Genomic DNA, 19340 nt, shown 5'->3' with positions numbered 1-19340 from the left:
CGACTCCTTCAAAGCAGTCTTCTTTTTCTTCTACCAGAAATTGGATGGGAATGTGGGGCTCTGACATTCTTAACATATACAGAAAAGGTTGTTTAGTAGACACATTAAGGAGGTAATGATCAGTTGAAGAGGTTATTTATCTTCCTAATGTTCAGGTGTTTGAAGCCATTACTCCATTGCGTCCTAGTCTCCAGGGCAGCAGAAAACAAGTTCACTCCTTCCTCCCTATGGCTTCCCCTCACATACTTATACATGGCTATCATGTCTCCTCTCAGCCTTCTCTTCTGCATGCTAAACATGCCCAGCTCTTGAAGCTGCTCCTCATGGGGCTTGTTCTCCAGACCCTTGAGAACACATTAAGGAGGTAATGATCACTTTTGCTGCAGTATTTATTTTTATTTATCGTGTCGGGGCAACCAGACCATTGTATTACATTTCTAACAGAACAAAACAAGCAGCCAAAACACAAAGTTTGCAAGCTTGGTAGTTGATTAAATGTTCTTTGACCAGTATCTGGCACTTGGAATGCCTCTGGTGTCACTGTGAGAAGGTCCTCCGTTGTGTATGTGGCAGGACTCAGGTTGCATTGTAGTAGGTGATCTTTGGTTTGCTCTTCTCCACACTCGCATATCGTGGACTCCACTCCCATTTCTTAAGGTTGGCTCTGCATCTCGTGGTGCCAGAGCACAATCTGTTCAACATCTTCTAGGTCATCCACTCTTCTGTGTGCCCAGGAGGGAGTTTCTCATCCAATCCCAGCCTTTGAGTTGCTGGGTTTTAGCCTGCCACTTTTGGACTCTTGCTTGCTGAGGTGTTCCTGGAAATATCTCTGTAGATCTTAGGAAGCTGTTTCTTGATTTAAGGCATTGGCATGCTGGCTGATATCCAAACAGAGGATGGGCCAAAGGTGTCAATGCCTTGGTCCTTTCATTGCTGGTTGCTACTTCCCGGTGGATGTCAGGTGGTGTGATACCAGGTAAACAGTTTAATTTCTCCAGTGGTGTAGGGCGTAGACACCCTGTGGTAATGCGGCATGTCTCATTAAGAGCCACATCCACTGTTATAGTGTGGTGAGATATGTTCCACATTGTGTGTGCGTACACAGCAAAGTGCAAGGACAGATGTCTTCCCTGTGTCTAATTGTGATCCCCAGACTGTGCCAGTCAGCTTTTGTATGATATTATTTCTAGCTCCCACATTTTGCTTGATATTCAAGCAGCGCTTCTTATAGTCAGAGTATGGTCCAGAGTGACTCCCAGATAGAATCATAGAATCATAGAGTTGGAAGAGACCTCATGGGCCATCCAGTCCAACCCCTTAACAAGAAGCAGAAAAACTGCATTCAAAGCACCCATGACAGATGGCCATTCAATCTGTTAAAAAACTTCCAAAGAAGGAACCTCTACCACACTCCGGGGCAGAGAGTTCCACTGCTGAACAGCTCTCACAGTCAGGAAGTTCTTCCTGATGTTCAGATGGAATCTCCTTTCTTGTAGTTTGAAGCCATTGTTCCGCGTCCTAGTCTCCAGGGAAGCAGAAAACAAGCTTGCTCCCTCCTCCCTATGACTTCATCTTACATATTTATACATGGCTATCATATGTCCTCTCAGCCTTCTCTTCTGAAAGCTAAACATGCCCAACTCTTTAAGCCACTCCTCATAGGGCTTGTTCTCCAGACCCTTGAGAACACATTAATGAACAGTTTTGCTGCAATGCGCCAGTAGGATTCCTTCCCAGGTCATCTTCAGAGCTCGAAATGCTTGTCTGTTCTTACGGTGAAAAGTACAACTTTTTTTATGTCAGGAGTGACTTGAGAGACTGCAAGTTGCTTCTGGTGTGAGAGAATTGGCCGTCTGCAAGGACGTTGCCCAAGGGATACTCAGATGTTTTTGATGTTTTACCATCCTTGTGGGAGGCTTCTCTCATGTCCCCACATGGGGAGCTGGAGCTAATAGAGGGAGCTCATCCTTGCTCTCCCTGGAATTGAAGAGGTGTCAAACTGCAATAATCCTACAGTGTAGATGCACCCATAGGGAATGAGGCAATAAAGAAAATGAGTCAAGATGCCCATCACAACATACAGTTTACTTGCAGAACAAAAGCTACTGAATACAAATGTTAGAAAACAGAGGTACGAAGTATACTAGGAACGTACAAGTCGGCCTCCTTGGGCCGTTCAAAGCTAGGACCCATTCTCAGCTAAATCTGCCATCCGAAAGGGTTGTTGATTAGGCTGCCATGGCTGCAGATTTCCCCCGTCCCCACCCCACACTCCCTGCCCTTGTGTGGCACGAACTCTGAAATGCTAAATACACACAAAAGACCCCACATTAAGTAACATCTTAATAAATCTAACCTGTCGCAATGATTATTTTACAATTCAACATAAATAAAATAGACGTGTAGGGGAAAGCAAGAGGGTAGAAAATTCATACGGCTACAAACATACACACACATACATACACACACACGCACGTTTGCATCATTTGCAGCTTTGCTCCGCGACCCCTCTTTTTAATTTTTTTTAAATTTTAATCCTTTTTTTTTTTTGGAAAAAGAAGAGAGAGACAAAAGGGGTTTTGTTTGGCAAGAGCAAATGGGACATGAAACCGACTCTGTTACACATTTTCCCCCTCCCGCTCCAGGCAACTCTGCAAGATGTCAAGATCTTTCACCTCGCGATGACGTAGGTCAACATCAACATCATCAACGCCTTCTCCAAAGAAGGCAGACAATTCGCTTTTGGATCATGCACTAACTTTCCCTGTAAACTTCCAGGCTGTTGGATTACTTTTTTTTGTTTTGTTTTGTTTTCAATTGAGTGGACTCCGGAAACACGTCCACAGTGCTGAAAAATCTCTACATCAGTGTCCAGGGTAGCCCAAATGGGAGCCAGGCCTCCATGAGGCTTACAGGATGGCGCAGAAGAACTTCTTCTCTCTAAATGGGTTTTCTGAAGCCGGGACCGGAGTCAATAATGGGTCCTCCTTGGCATGAGCTTCGCAGTAGGCCATCAAGTCTGCGGCTGCTTTGGACACCTGCAAGGAGTAAGGCAAGAAGATGAAAACAATGACAGGGAAGTCATCTATATAAATAAAAATGTAATGTTTGTTTGTGGTATTCACAGAACTCAACAACCACTGGGGCAATTGGCACCAAATTTGGACACGAAATTTGGACACAAAATTTGGGAAGTCGGACTTGGCCACGGTGGTCCATGCTCTGGTTACATCCCGGATTGATTACTGCAACGCGCTCTACGTGGGGTTGCCCTTGAAGACTGCCCGGAAGCTTCAGATGGTCCAGCGCTCGGCAGCCAGGTTGCTAACAGGAGCGGCACTCAGGGAGCACACCACTCCTCTGCTGAGCCAGCTCCACTGGCTGCCAATCCGCTACCGGGCTCAATTCAAGGTGCTGGCCTTGGCCTATAAAGCCCTAAACGGTTCTGGCCCCGCTTACCTCTCCGAACGCATCTCCACCTATGAACCGACCAGAACATTAAGATCGTCTGGGGAGGCCCTGCTCTCGGTCCCGCCTGCGTCACAGGTGCGCTTGGCGGGGACGAGAGACAGGGCCTTCTCAGTGGTGGCCCCTCGGCTATGGAATGCCTTGCCAACAGACATCAGACAGGCTCCTTCGTTGCTGACATTTCGGAGAATGGTCAAGACCTGGCTTTACGAACAAGCGTTTGGCTAAGCAATGCAACTAATTAAGGAAGACGGTAATTGAACATAGGAACGGCACAATGACTATGAGAATGGATCTGACTTTAACGGAGGCGTTATATATGTTGTTTGTTGATTTGTCTTGTCTGAGGTTAATTGTTGTGGAACGACGTCGTCGTCCCTGTTATTGTATTGCTGTGTTTTAATTGCACTGTAAACCGCATTGAGTCGCCTGTCAAGGGCTGAAAAATGCGGTATAAAAGTGAAGCAAATAAATAATAAATAAATACAGCTAACAACCCAATGTATGTTCTCCACTCAAAAAAAACCCACGAAAACAAAAAGCAGAAAGGACTTCTGAACTGCATGTCCACAAAGGAGAAACTGCATGTCTACAAAGAGACCCATGGCCACGCCTCTTCCTTCTCGTGGGGAAACATCCAGCCGTGAAAGCTTGAGGAGCCAGGCGTGCGTGCATGCCCCCCCCCCCACACACACACACAAGCGAGAATGGGCCCCATGGGAGTGGAGGGGGAGGCTTGCCGCATGGATCCCCTTCTCTTTCCCTGTTCTGCCAGGAGGGTGGTCTCCTCCTCCACTACCTTTCCCTGTTGGAAGAGGCTGGTGGGTAGGGGAGGGACTTTCTGTAGACCCTTCTTTCTTTTTTAACCCTTTCCTTTTTGTCTCACCAGCTCGCCTGTCTCCGGCAACATGAGCACACATTTAACACACACACACACACACACACACACACAGGCAGCAGCTGCCTCTGCCACACTCCACCCAAAAGGACTATCTTCCCTTCTTTCCTCCCTCCCTTTCTTTCCTTTTCCTTCTTTCCTTCCCCTTCATTTCCTCCCCTCCTCCTTCCTTCCTGTCCCTCCTTCCTTCTCCTTCCTTCTTTCCCTCCTTTCTTCTTCCTTTCCTTCCTTTCATTCTTTTCCTTCTTCCCCCCTTCCTTCCCTTTCTTCATTTCATTCCCCTTCATTTCCTTCCCTCCCTCCTTTCTTTCCCTCCTTCCTTCTCCTTCTTTTCTTCCTTCTTTCCTTCCTCTCCGTCCTTTCTTTTCCTTCCCTTCTTTCCTTCTTCCTTTCCTTCTTTCTATGTAAGATATAAATACAATATTTTATATATTGTTATATAGATTACTATATAAGATGTTACACACACACACACATAATATTACTATCTAATACAAATTAAATGGAAGGGACAGTCAAGAAGTAACAAGGGAAAGAGGGGAAGGAAGGAGGGAAAGGAAGAAAGAAGGAAGGAGACAAGGAGGGAGGGAAAGAAGAAAAGAAAGAAAGAAAGATAGATAGAGAAGCAAGAAAGGAGAGAAGGAAATAAAAAAGTGAAAAGAAAAAGGGAAAGAAGGAGAGAAGGAACAAAAGACAGAGAAGGAAGGAAGGAAGGATGTAAGATTTTTAATTTAATTTATAGACAGGGAAATATATAAAATAACCCCAACGAATGCTCAGCCAAAATTATAAAGCCATCACAAGGATATTTAAAAGTTAGGAACTGGGAACCACTAGAACTGAGAGACTTAAAATGCTTCTTCAAAAGAATTCCGCTGCCACCATCTCAATATTAATCAGGCTGAGGTAATATTGAGAGTTTGTTCTGGAACACACACTGTGCCTCTACAGTTTCTTAGAAGCTGCTGTGAAGCTGACTTTAATAATACTTTGACCACAAAGGTATTCACACTGAGGCTGGTATAAGTTGAACAGAAGAACTAGAATGTTTATTGAACAGGCATGAAATATTCAGGTACAAATGCTTAATGGTTTCAGTAAAATACTGGCATAAAAAGCTTGTGTTTTCGTTAGAGTCAAGATCTTAAGATCTTCTGGGTTACAAGTCTTCAAAGTTCCAACACAGAAAATTACTTCAGGAAATGAATCTCTGAAAGTAACTCCCAAAAATACCCCTTACAAATCTAGCCAAAAATACCCTGAACTAGACTTCCCTAGGAATTGAACAGTCCACTAACTGGGTACTGCTCCTCCACAGTATTCTAGCTATTTACTCAATAGCTACTCTGAATACTTCACAAAAGACTGACCCAATCTTCTTCCCTAAACCCAAACTCGCTCTCACTAACACCAACACTTCTTCTTTCTAACAGCTCCAAACCCTACTGACTAAACTGGGACTACAAGACACTTTCTCCCTCTAGACCACTTAGGCTTTGCCCCCATCTTTCTAACCGATCCTAGCCTTCTGATTTTCCCTCTAAGACTTGAACATACCCCCTCAAGGCAAACCTAACTAAAATGGCTTCTCTCTGTCTCCCTTTCCTAAAACGGATGCCTCAGCTTCGCCAGGCCCACTCCCTTAGGCTTCAGGCAGCCAGCTAAGGTAAGGAATTCATTACCAAGACAAGGCTTTCTAGATTGGCGGATTTGATAAAAATGTACTCTCTTGCTCCTCCAGAATGACTTTAAAGTCAATTTCTAGGCTGCATCAATAGAAGTGTTCCTCAATCTAGGGGTTGGGACCCCTGGGGGGTCACAAGGGAGTTCAGAGGGGTCACCAAAGACCATCAGAAAACATATTTTCTGTTGGTCATGGGGGTTCTGTGTGGGAAGTCTGACTCCATCATTGGTAGGTTCAGAATGCTCTTTCATTGTAGGTGAACTATAAATCCCAGCAACTACAACTCCCAAATGTCAAGTCTATTTTCCCCAAACTCCACCAGTGTTCACATTTGGGCATATTGAGGATTTGTGCCAAGTTTGGTCCAGATACATCATTGTTTGAGTCCACAGTGCTCTCTGGGTGTAGGTGAACTACAACTCCCAAACTCAAGGTCAATGCACACCAAATCCTTCTAGTATTTTCTGTTGGTCGTGGGAGTTCTGTATGCCAAGTTTGGTTCAGTTCCATCATTGGTGGAGTTCAGAATGCTCTTTGATTGTAGGTTAACTATAAATCCCAGCAACTACAACTCGCAAATGACAAAATCAGCCTCCCCCAACCCCACCAGTACTCAAATTTGGGTGTATCGGGTATTTGTGCCAAATTTGGTCCAGTGAATGAAAATACATCCTGCAGATCAGATATTTACATTACAGTTCACAACAGTAGCAAAATTACAGTTAAGTAGCAACAAAAAGACAATGATGCTGGGGGAAATGGAAGGAAAAAGGAAGAGGGGCCGACCAAGGGCAAGATGGATAGATGGCATCCTTGAAGTGACTAGATTGACCTTGAAGGAGCTGGGGGTGGTGCTGGCCAACAGGGAGCTCTGGTGTGGGCTGGTCCATGAGGTCACGAAGAGTTGGAAACGACTGAACGAATGAACAACAACAAAGCAACAAAAGTAATTTTATGGTTGGGTGTTACCAGAACATGAACTGGGACACAAATGAGATGAATTCTTCTGAACAGAGGCATAGACAGCAAAGGAAACACCACAGGTGTGTTAACCCCCCTATGACATCCAAAGCTAAACAATAGATATATATGGTTGGAATTACACTTTTAAAAATGTCCCTGTTCTGACTTACATACAAATCCTATCTTGTTCATAACTTGGGGACTTCCTGTATACCTGAGGTCATGTCAAAAAAATTCAGGCAGAAAAGCAAGTGGAAAAAGATTAAGATGCCCTGCTCTAGAACTATTCTATGGTCAAAGTCCAGTGGAAGCATAGCATAGAATTGCAGTGGAGGACCTAGACAACATCTTGAGAGAACATACTTTTTTTGCACATAGATAAGTGAAATCACAGTGTTAATATGGGCATGTTGTGACTCAGCATGACTCTGAGTCTGAAGCTGAGCTGTTTGGGCCTTCTGAGCTTGACTTTGGGAACTTTGGGCCTTCTGAGCCTGATTTCTTGCAGGATGACAAGGAGGCTGATGGGTTACAGATTCCTATACATTTTTCAGACGGGGCTGATAGTGTGGCTGCTGAAGGAGAAACAACAAGTCAGTTCCCCGGGGAAAGGAATGTTCCTGCAGTTAGAGAGACTGATAGCGAGAGTGAAATCCCACATGGCCAGGTGAAGGATCCATCCCAGCTGGACCCAGATAAGAGGTTGCATAGCCTTGCAGATAATGAATTAATGAGCAGACAAGATTGTTTGCAATTAAGGCTTCGGAGAAGCACTCGCTTGGCCAGCAATCGAGAAGCCAAAGGGGCTCAAGGTCAACGCAATGCTTTCATGTTTGCAAAGGGTATTTAGTCGTGTAGCTGACAGACAGTTGTTGTCAGTCCAACATTGCTCTTCCCATGTTAACTTCTGGAGATTTTCCTTGGCTTTTCGCAGCACGCTTCTGGCTTCCTGAGTCTGGGATTTGGGTCTTGTTTTCAACTGTTTACCATGGACTTTTGTTTGACCATTGCTAAAGGATTGTGCTTCATGTTTTTGCCTTTGGATCTTGGGAACTTTGCCTTTACATTTAAGTCTCTGTTTTGCCTATGGAACTATTGCATTTCTATTTCTTTGTTTTGATTTTGCTTTTCTCAATAAACTACAAAAACCTACAGCCTTGGTGTGGTGGTGTCTGGAGCAAGGTGTAAACTTCCCTGAGTTGCAACAGGGCACTCTATTGTAGACTGAGGGTTCAACTGATGTGTCAATGCATTAATGAGATTTAGCTACGTGTTGACTTCACCAGTGACCGATTCCATGGGTCTACTCTAGTTGGGACTAACCAAAAAGACTGGGCACTTGAGGTCTCATTCAATATGGATCTTCTCATGAAGGAACCCTCACCCCATGTGCTTCAGAATGAACTCCAAGGCTTAGCTCAGAACCTGACCCAGCTGCCACGGATGGCATGAGTGAAGAATGACCCAATTGGGATTTACCTTTATTCTGTCGATATTGGCCTCCATTTTGAGCTGTTCTACCAGTTTCCTGGCTTGGGCTATGCTGGTGGTGTTGTTGCTGGCCATCGGAGCCGTCTTTCTCTCTACGCGCTTGCTGCTTTTTCTGCTTCTTCAAATGCTCTGCGAAAGACAAGAGAATGAATTAAGGCGAGTCATCAGGGAACTAATAAACTGCCAGGTTTGCAAACCAGTCTATGGGGATGTGGAACCTAATTAAGGAAATAGTGATTACGAATCATGCTAAAAACAACTCTGGTTTCATTTTACTGGCAGTGCCATCCCAAGACAAACTTCTCACGTTCTTTTAGAAAAGACCTCTTAGATATAAATCTTGGTAAGTTCCATGCAAAAGTAAACCATGTTTTTCGTCTGATAAACAAGCCTTTGTTTGGTTTTTCTTTTCGTATTTATGATAGATTGGTACAAAAATTGTAATTTTTTTCTATAATATTGGGGGTTGCCAATATTATAGAAAATAGACCAAGCGTGATCCCTGGGGAAGGCAATGGCAAACCACTCCAGTATCCTTGCCAAGAAAACTAAATGGACCAGTACAACCAGAGATATGTCGGTATGCCATTGGAAGATGGGACTCCCAGGTCGGAAGATGGCCAAAATGCTACTGGGGAGGAACAGAGGATAAGTTCAACTAGCCCCAGATGTGATGACGCAGCTAGCTCAAAGCCGAAAGGAAGGCTAGCGGCCGACGGTACTGGAGGCGAACGACGAATCCGATGCTCTAAAGATCAACACACCATAGGAACCTGGAATGTAAGATCTATGAGCCAGGGCAAATTGGATGTTGTTATTGGTGAGATGTCAAGACTAAAGATAGACATTCTGGGGGTCAGCGAACTAAAATGGACTGGAATGGGCCACTTCACATCAGATGACCACCAGATCTACTACTGCGGACAAGAGGAACATCGAAGAAATGGAGTAGCCTTCATAATTAATAAGAAATTCGCTAAAGCGGTGCTTGGATACAACCCAAAAAATGACAGAATGATCTCAATTCGAGTGCAAGGAAAGCCTTTCAACATCACAGTGATCCAAATATACGCCCCAACCACAGCTGCTGAAGAAGCAGAAGTAGATCAGTTCTATGAGGATCTGCAGGACCTACTGGATAATACACCAAAAAGAGACATTATTTTCATTACAGGAGACTGGAATGCCAAGGTGGGAAGTCAAATGACAACAGGGATCACAGGCAAGCATGGTCTGGGAGAACAAAATGAAGCGGGACGCAGGCTGATAGAATTTTGCCAGGAAAACTCGCTGTGTATAACGAATACTCTCTTCCAACAACCTAAAAGACGGCTTTATACATGGACCTCACCAGATGGTCAACACCGAAATCAGATTGACTACATCCTTTGCAGCCAAAGGTGGCGGACATCCATCCAGTCGGTGAAAACAAGACCCGGGGCTGACTGTAGCTCAGATCACGAACTTCTTATTGCCCAATTTAGAATAAAACTAAAGAGATCAGGGAAAATACACAGACCAGTTAGATATGATCTCACTAACATTCCTAGCGAATATACAGTGGAAGTGAAGAACAGATTTGAAGGACTAGATTTAGTAAACAGAGTCCCAGAAGAACTATGGACAGAAGTCCGCGACATTGTTCAGGAGGCGGCAACAAAGTACGTTCCAAAGAAAAAGAAAACCAAGAAGGCAAAATGGTTGTCTGCTGAGACACTGGAAGTAGCCCAAGAAAGGAGGAAAGCAAAAGGAAACAGTGATAGTAAGGGGAGATATGCCCAGTTAAATGCGCAATTCCAGAGGTTAGCCAGAAGAGACAAGGAACTATTTTTAAACAAGCAATGCATGGAAGTGGAAGAAGACAACAGAATAGGAAGGACAAGAGACCTCTTCCAGAAAATTAGAAACATTGGAGGTAAATTTCAGGCAAAAATTGGTATGATAAGAAACAAAGATGGCAGGGACCTAACAGAAGCTGAAGAGATCAAGAGAAGGTGGCGAGACTATACAGAAGATCTGTATAGGAAGGATAACAATATCGAGGATAGCTTTGACGGTGTGGTGAATGAATTAGAACCAGACATCCTGAGGAGTGAGGTTGAATGGGCCTTAAGAAGCATTGCTAACAACAAGGCAGCAGGAGATGATGGGATCCCAGCTGAACTGTTTAAAATCTTAAAAGATGATGCTGTCAAGGTGATGCATGCCATTTGCCAGCAAATATGGAAAACACAAGAATGGCCATCAGACTGGAAAAAATCAACTTATATCCCCATACCAAAAAAGGGAAATGCGAAGGACTGCTCCAACTTCCGTACAGTGGCCCTTATTTCTCATGCCAGTAAGGTAATGCTCAAGATCCTGCAAGGAAGACTCCAGCAATACATGGAGCGAGAGTTGCCAGATGTTCAAGCTGGGTTTAGAAAAGGCAGAGGAACGAGAGACCAGATTGCCAATATCCGCTGGATAATGGAGAAAGGCAGGGAGTTTCAGAAAAACATCTACTTCTGCTTCATTGACTATTCTAAAGCCTTTGACTGTGTGGATCATAATAAATTGTGGCAAGTTCTTGGTGGGATGGGCATACCAAGCCACCTTGTCTCTCTCCTGAGGAATCTGTACAAGGACCAAGTAGCAACAGTCAGAACTGACCACGGAACAACAGACTGGTTCAAGATTGGGAAAGGCGTACGGCAAGGCTGCATACTCTCACCCAACCTTTTTAACTTGTATGCAGAACACATCATGCGATGTGCGGGGCTGGATGAATGCAAAGCTGGGGTGAAAATTGCTGGAAGAAACATTAACAACCTCAGATATGCAGATGACACCACTCTGATGGCCGAAAGCGAGGAGGAGCTGAGGAGCCTTCTAATCAAGGTGAAAGAAGAAAGCGCAAAAGCCGGGTTGCAGCTAAACGTCAAAAAAACCAAGATTATGGCAACAAGAATGATTGACAACTGGAAAATAGAGGGAGAAATTGTGGAGGCCGTGACAGACTTTGTATTTCTAGGTGCAAAGATTACTGCAGATGCAGACTGTGGCCAGGAAATCAGGAGACGCTTACTTCTTGGGAGGAGAGCAATGTCCAGTCTCGATAAAATAGTGAAGAGTAGAGACATCAGACTGGCAACAAAGATCCATTGCCTAGTCAAAGCCATGGTATTCCCTGTAGTAACCTACGGATGTGAGAGCTGGACCTTAGGGAAGGCTGAGCGAAGGAAGATCGATGCTTTTGAGCTGTGGTGTTGGAGGAAAGTGCTGAGAGTGCCTTGGACTGCGAGAAGATCCAACCAGTCCATCCTCCAGGAAATAAAGCCCAACTGCTCACTGGAGGGAAGGAGACTAGAGACAAAGTTGAAGTACTTTGGCCACATCATGAGGAGACAGGAAAGCCTAGAGAAGACAATGATGCTGGGGAAAGTGGAAGGCAAAAGGAAGAGGGGCCGACCAAGGGCAAGATGGATGGATGGCATCCTTGAAGTGACTGGACTGACCTTGAGGGAGCTGGGGGTGGTAACGGCCGACAGGGAGCTCTGGCGTAGGCTGGTCCATGAGGTCACGAAGAGTCGGAGACGACTGAACGAATGAACAACAAATTGGGGGTTGCACACAATGCAAGTTGTCAGCTACAACAGTTTTTAAGAAGTGCTTGCAGATGACACCAAATTTGTAGACAGCACCAAATTGGGAGGGAGAGCCAATACTCCAGAAGACAAGAGCAGAATTCAAAACCATTTTAGTTAGTTAGTTAGTTAGTTAGTTATTTACTTTATTTCTATACCTCTTTTCTCAGCCCTCAGGCAATTCAAAGCGGTGAACAACATCAATACAAAACATCACAAGACAAGTATAGGGCAATTAAAAACAATTGCAACATAAATAATTAAACATCTGTATAACAATCATTAGCGCCTCAACAGTAAAATCAGAATCCAGTCTCATCATCCATTATTCCGCATTCCTATGTTCAATTACACTGTGTAATCAAATGCTTGTTCGAATAGGTCTTCACTTTCCTCCGAAATGGCAGCAGGGAGGGGGCCGATCTGATATCTGCAGGCAGGGCGTTCCACAGCCGAGGGGCCACCACTGAGAAGGCCCTGTCTCTCGTCCCTGCCAAGCGTGCCTGTGATGCAGGTGGGACAGAGAGCAGGGCCTCCCCAGATGATCTTAGTGTCCTAGCTGGTTCATAGGAGGAGATGCGTTCAGAGAGGTAAGTAGGGCCAGAACCGTTTAGGGCTTTTTAGGCTAACGCCAGCACTTTGAATTGTGCCTGGTAGCAAACTGGCAGCCAGTGGAGCTGGCGCAACAGAGGAGTAATATGCTCCCTGAGTGCCTCTCCTGTTAGCAACCTGGCTGCCGAACGCTGGACCATTTGAAGCTTCTGAGCAGTCTTCAAAGGCAACCCCACGTAGAGAGCGTTGCAGTAGTCTATACGGGATGTAACCAGTGTGTGGACTACTGTGGCCAAGTCAGACTTCCCAAGGTATGGGCGCAGCTGGCGCACAAGTTTTAGCTGTGTGAATGCTCCCCTGGTCACCGCTGAAACCTGGGGTTCCAGGCTCAGTGATGAGTCCAAGATCACACCCAAGCTGCGAACAGATTAGAGAGATGATGGGCCAAACCTAACAAAGATACTTCTGAACTGTGGTGTTGGAGGAAAGTTCTGAGAGTGCCTTGGACTGCCAGAAGATCCAATCAGTCCATACTTCAGGAAATAAAGCCCAACTTCTCATTGGAGGGAAAGAAATGAGAGACCAAGATGAAGTCCTTCCACATCATGAGAAGAAAGGAAAGCTTGGAGAAGACAATGATGCTGAGGAAAATGGAAGGAAAAAGGAAGAGGGGCCGACCAAGGGCAAGATGGATGGATGGTATCCTTGAAGTGACTGGATTGACCTTGAAGGAGCTGGGGGTGGTGATGGCCGACAGGGAGCTCTGGCGTGGGCTGGTCCATGAGGTCACAAAGAGTCGGAAATGACTGAACGAATTACCAACAACAATGAAGTTCAACAGTCACAAATGCAAGAGACTCCATTTACGCAGAAAAAATGAAATGCAAAGATACAGAATGAGGGACAATGCCTGGCTCGAGAGCAGTACATGTGACAAAGATCTTGGAGTCCTTGCAGACAACAAGGTAAACATGAGCCATCAATGTGATGCTGCAGCTAAAAAAGCCAATGGGATTGTGGCCTGCATCACTAGGAGTCTAGTTTCTAGATCCAGGGGAGTCATGCTCTGTTCTGCCTTGGTCAGACCACACCTGGAATCATATTGTGTCCAATTCTGGGCACCACAATTGAAGAGAGATATTGACAAGCTGGAATGTGTCCAGAGGAGGGCGACTAAAATGATCAAGGGTCTGGAGAACAAGCCCTATGAGGAGCGGCTTAGGGAGCTGGGCATGTTTAGCCTGAAGAAGAGAAGGCTGAGAGGAGACATGATGGTCATGTATAAATATGTGAGAGGAAGCCACAGAGAGGAGGGAGCAAGCTTGTTTTCTGCTTCCCTGGAGACTAGGACACGGAGCAATGGTTTCGAACCACAGGAAAGGAGATTCCACCAGAACATGAGGAAGATCTTCCTGACTGTGAGAGCTGTTCACCAGGGTAACTCTCTGCCCCGGAGTGTGGTGGAGGCTCCTTCTTTGGAAGCTTTTAAACAGAGGCTGGATGGCCATCTATTGGGGATGCTTTGAATGTGATTTTCCTGCTTCTTGGCAGGGGGTTGGATTGGATGGCCCATGAGGTCTCTTCCAACTCTATGATTCTCTGGTTCTATCTTCCTTCAAATGAGCATTGCAAATGGTTGAGCAAAATGCTGTGTGCATAAGCTCCTCAGAGCAAAAGCTTTTAAAGTATAGAGCTGAACTGTATTCCAAACCACATACAGTTATACCCTACCGGGTGTGGCTCAAACTTACTTGCTGACCTAGATTAGCAGCTGCACATGATAATTAACAGTATAAGGTTTTCTTTAACACACACATATACTTGGTGTTGACCCTTTTACAACTCTCCGTAACATATTCTACAATCTAGTTGCACCCAAGAGAGTTCCGGGTTGATGCATTGTACTGAACACTTGCCATCTGTTAGGGGTGCTTTGAACACAATTGTCCTGCTTCTTGGCAGGAGGCTGGACTGGATGGCCCATGCGGCCTCTTCCAATTATTTGATTCTATGATTCTATGATTCTTGGTGTTTTGCTCTTGCAAAAGGAAAAATCTCTCAGTGGCTGGCTATTTTTTTTCCAGCAGACACTTTAAAGGCAACCCAATAAATGAGTATTATTCCTTCTATTCCCATGATGTTCAAAATTCCACAATAAAGACTTGTACCAGAAAAGGAGTCAGAAGTGCTAGACTCGAAATGGGGATTTTTTTTTTCACTTTTAGAAACCTTTATTTCTTTCCACACAAGGATAAAGATGGAATCACCATCAGAATATTAGCTGTCTTTAGAGTGAACGAGGTCTCCTTCAGACTGGGCCAGGAGTCGGAAGAAACAACAATTGATTGCAGTCATTCCAAGAGCATAATAACGATGGAGACTCTGATTAAAGTCCAGAAGTGGGATGACAAAGGTACGATTTCAAAAGAAATGGGGAATTCTGATAGCTAGGGTAAAAGGAAAAAGAAAAGAGAACAAACTGAGCCATACTCTCTTTATGACTGATCAAGCAAAATGCATAATACTCGAATTGAAGATACAACAATTTTGGCACGTGGGGGTGAAAAAGAAGGGAGGGGAGAAAAAAGTGCTGGACACAAATGGTAGATAAGTGTGGAATTGGGATTCGTAAGGTTAAGACGATAAGATATATTGTATTGAGTGAAAATGTAAGTGGAATATCATTGTCGAGATTTGTATTACTCTATTTGTGTTTACAATAATAATAATAATAATAATAATAATAATAATAATAATAATGAGAAGGAGAAGGAGAAGGAGAAGGAGAAGGAGAAGGAGAAGGAGAAGGAGAAGGAGAAGGAGAAGGAGAAGGAGAAGGAGAAGGAGAAGAGAAGGAAAGGAAGAAATGCTAGATGTCCAAGCTGGGTTCAGGAAAGGAAGAGGCACTGGGGCTCATACTGAAAGCATACATTGGATAAAGGAGCACACCAAAGAATTTCAGGTGTGTATACGCAGTTCACAAGTTATGAACAAAAAAGGTTCTGTAGGTTTGTTCTTAGGTTGAATTTTTATGAAAGTTGGAACAGGTACATTTTTTAACTGTGGCACTGTGTGTGTGGGGGGGGGGGGTTAACAGAACTCAAAAACAACTGGATGAATTGGCACCAAATTTGGACACAAGACACCTAACCACCCAATGTATGTCCTTCACTCAAAATTTTTGATTTTGTCATTTGGGAGTTGTAGTTGCTGGGATTTATAGTTCACCTACAATCAAAGAGCATTCTGAACCCCACCAACGATGCAATTGAACCAAACTTGGCACACAGTTCTCCCATGACCAACAGAAAATACTGTTGGTGGATTTGGTGGGCAGTGTCCTTTGGTTTTGGAGTTGTAGTTCACCTACAACCAGAGAGCACTGTGGACTCAAACAATGATGGATCTGAACCAAACTCTACAAGAATACTCAATATGCCCAAATGTGAACACTGGTGGAGTTTGGGGAAAATAGAATCTTGACATTTGGGAGGTGTAGTTGCTGGGATTTATAGTTCACCTACAATCACAAAACATTCTGAACCCCACCAACGATAGAATTGGGCCAAACCTCCCACACAGAACCCCCATGTCGGCCAGAGCAACACGTGACAGGGGGTGGCTAGTATATATATTGACACCAAATTTGGACACAAGACACCTATCAGGCCAATGTATGTCCTTCATTCAATAATACAAGGGGGGGGGGGGGGAGTAGAAAGGACTTCTAAACCCAAAATTACTACAGAGAGAAACAGCGCATGTCCACAAAGACACCCATGGTCTTTTATATATTGCTATATAATACATATGTATTTCATAACATATAACTCTCTCATATATATATATATATATATATATATATATATATAATAAGATATAATTACAATATTTTATATATTACTGTTATATAGATTACTATATAATATGTTACTATTATATATTACTATATAATACAAATTAAATAGACTCATAGACGTGGATGTGGGACCAGGCCTTCGGGCAATCATGCTGACAATGACAATGATGACAATCGCTATGGAAATGGACTATGGACAAGCTTGATTGAGTCACCAGGCTGTTATATTTAAACAGATTTTGATTGAATTGATTTAATGTTTTTAACTGTATGTAATTATTGAATTTGATTATGTATTTTATTATGTGCACATGGAGGCATCGAATCATTGCAGGCTGGAAGCCGCCCTGAATCATCCCGTCCCCCCAGTTGAGGTTGAGAAGGACGGGGTACAAATATCTGAAATCAATCAATCAATCAATTGTGGATGGCAAAAAAAGCCAATGAGGCTCTAATACCCTGAGTTAGAGAAAAATACATTGGGAGTCTCCTTTATGAGATGCACATGTCGAGTGAAGACGGATGTAACCACAGTGTTGATGAAGAGGAAACCAGATGGGAAAGAAGGCTGAACCTGAGCTGTGAGTTCTTCCATGATTGCACAATCCCATGTCTGTTTCACTTTCCGACTGGGTTATGGAAGATTATTTCTGACTCAGTGATATAACACAGACAGCGTCCCATACTTTGCATATGGGAATGACCGCACCAAAATCCACATAAGCAAAAAGCTCTGGGTTATGTTTTAGCACTTCTGCCACACCACTGAATTGTGGACATCTGTTTCATAAATGTCTTGGTTCCAAAAATGAAATGGAAAAGATAGCAAGTGTTCCATACAATGCATCAGCCTGGAACTCACTTGGGTGCATCTAGATTGTAGAATGTCTTATGGTGAGCTGTAAAAGGATCAGCTCCAAGTATAAGGTGAGTTGTAAAAGGGTCAACACCAAGTATATGTGTGTGTTAAAAGAAAACCTTATACTGTTAATTATTATGTGCAGCTGCTAATCTAGGTCAGCAAGTAAGTTTGAGCCACACCCGGTAGGGTATAACTGTATGTAGTTTAGAATACAGTTCAGCTCTATGCTCAAAAAGCTTTTGCTCTGAGTAGCTTATGCACACAGCATAAACTCCTCAGTTGTAAAAGGTTCAACGGCAAGTATATGTGTGTGTTAAAGAAAACCTTATACTTTTCGTTATCATGTGCAGCTCCTAATCTAGGTCAGCAAGTAAGTTTGAGCCACACCCGGAGGGGTATACCTGTATGTGGTTTAGAATACAGTTCAGCTCTATGCTCAAAAAGCTTTGGCTCTGAGGAGCTTATGCACACAGCATAAACTCCTCAGTTGTAAAAGGATCAACACCAAGTATATGTGTGCGTTAAAGAAAACCGTGTACTTTTAATTATCATGTAGAGCTGCTAATCTAGGTCAGCAAGTAAGTTTTAGCCACATGCAGTAAAGTATAACTGTATGTGGTTTAGAATACAGTTCAGCTCTATGCTCAAAACGTTTTTGCTCTGAGTAGCTTATGCACACAGCATAAACTCCTCAGTTGTAAAAGGTTCAACACCAAGTATATGTGTGGGTTAAAGAAAACCGTATACTATTATCATGTGCAGCTGCTAATCTAGGTCAGCAAGTAAGTTTGAGCCACATCCAGTAAAGTATAACTGTATGTGGTTTAGAATACAGTTCAGCTCTATACTCAAAAAGTTTTTGCTCTGAGGAGTTTATGCACACAGCATTTTGCTCAACCATTTGTGCTGCTCATTTGAAGGAAGATAGAATCACAGAGCTGGAAGAGACCTCATGGGCCATCCAGTCCAGCCTCCTGCCAAGAAGCAGGACAGTCGTATTCAAAGCACCGCTGACAGATGGCCATCCAGCCTCTGTTTAAAAGCCTCCAAAGAAGGAGCCTCTACCACACTCTGGGGCAGAGAGTTCCACTGCTGAACGGCTCTCACAGTCAGGAAGTTCTTCCTCATGTTCAGATGGAATCTCCTTTCTTGTAGTTTGAAGCCTTTGTTCCTCATCCTAGTCTCCAGGGCAGCAGAAACAAGCTTGCTCCCTCCTCCCTGTGGCTTCCTCTCCCATATTTACACATGGCTATCATGTCTCCTCTCAGCCTTCTCTTCTTCAGGCTAAACATGCCCAGCTCTTTAAGCCGCTCCTCATAGGGCTTGTTCTCCAGACCCTTGATCATTTTAGTCGCCCTCCTCTGGACACATTCCAACTTGTCAATATCTCTCTTGAATTGTGGTGCCCAGAATTGGACACAATATTCCAGATGTGGTCTAACCAAGGCAGAATCGAGAGGGAGCATGATATAGGTCAGCAAGTAAGTTTGAGCCACACCCGGTAAGGTATAACTGTATGTAGTTTAGAATACAGTTCAGCTCTATGCTCAAAAAGCGTTTGCTCTGAGAAGCTTATGCACATAGCATAAACTCCTCAGTTGTAAAAGGATCAACACCAAGTATATGTGTGTGTTAAAGAAAACTGTATACTTTTAATTATCATGTGCAGCTGCTAATCTAGGTCAGCAAGTAAGTATGAGCCACACCTGGTGGGTATAACTGTACGTGGTTTAGAATACAGTTCAGCTCTAAACTTCAAAAGTTTTTGCTCTGAGGGGCTTATGCACACAGCATTTTGCTCAACCATTTGTGTTGCTCATTTGAAGGAAGATAGAATCATAGAATCACAGAGCTGGAAGAGACCTCATGGACTGTCTAGTCTCCAGACCCTTGGTCATTTTAGTCACCTTCCTCTGGACACATTCCAACTTGTCAAT

The 19340-nt window shown here is 43.9% G+C and overlaps 1 protein-coding gene across 2 annotated transcripts in view; it reads right to left on the bottom strand.

Annotated features, from left to right (window-relative positions):
* Positions 1 to 2066: 2066 nt before the first annotated feature.
* GNG2 (G protein subunit gamma 2) overlaps positions 2067 to 19340 on the bottom strand; it is a 74152-nt gene continuing 56878 nt past the window's right edge. For both annotated transcript variants that reach the window (XM_067463109.1, XM_060753279.2), the window contains 2 exons: positions 8493 to 8633; positions 2067 to 3038 (listed from right to left, as the gene is read on the bottom strand). In XM_067463109.1, coding sequence (XP_067319210.1) covers positions 2910 to 3038; positions 8493 to 8579 — 216 coding nt within the window. In that variant the 5' untranslated portion in view covers positions 8580 to 8633 and the 3' untranslated portion in view covers positions 2067 to 2909. The remainder of the gene's footprint in view (positions 3039 to 8492; positions 8634 to 19340) is intronic.

Source organism: Anolis sagrei, chromosome 1 (assembly GCF_037176765.1).
Source record: "Anolis sagrei isolate rAnoSag1 chromosome 1, rAnoSag1.mat, whole genome shotgun sequence".
In the NCBI taxonomy this organism is placed as follows: Eukaryota; Metazoa; Chordata; class Lepidosauria; order Squamata; family Dactyloidae; genus Anolis; species Anolis sagrei.
Note: the sequence above shows the minus strand (reverse complement) of the source record. Positions and strands in the feature narration are given on the sequence as shown.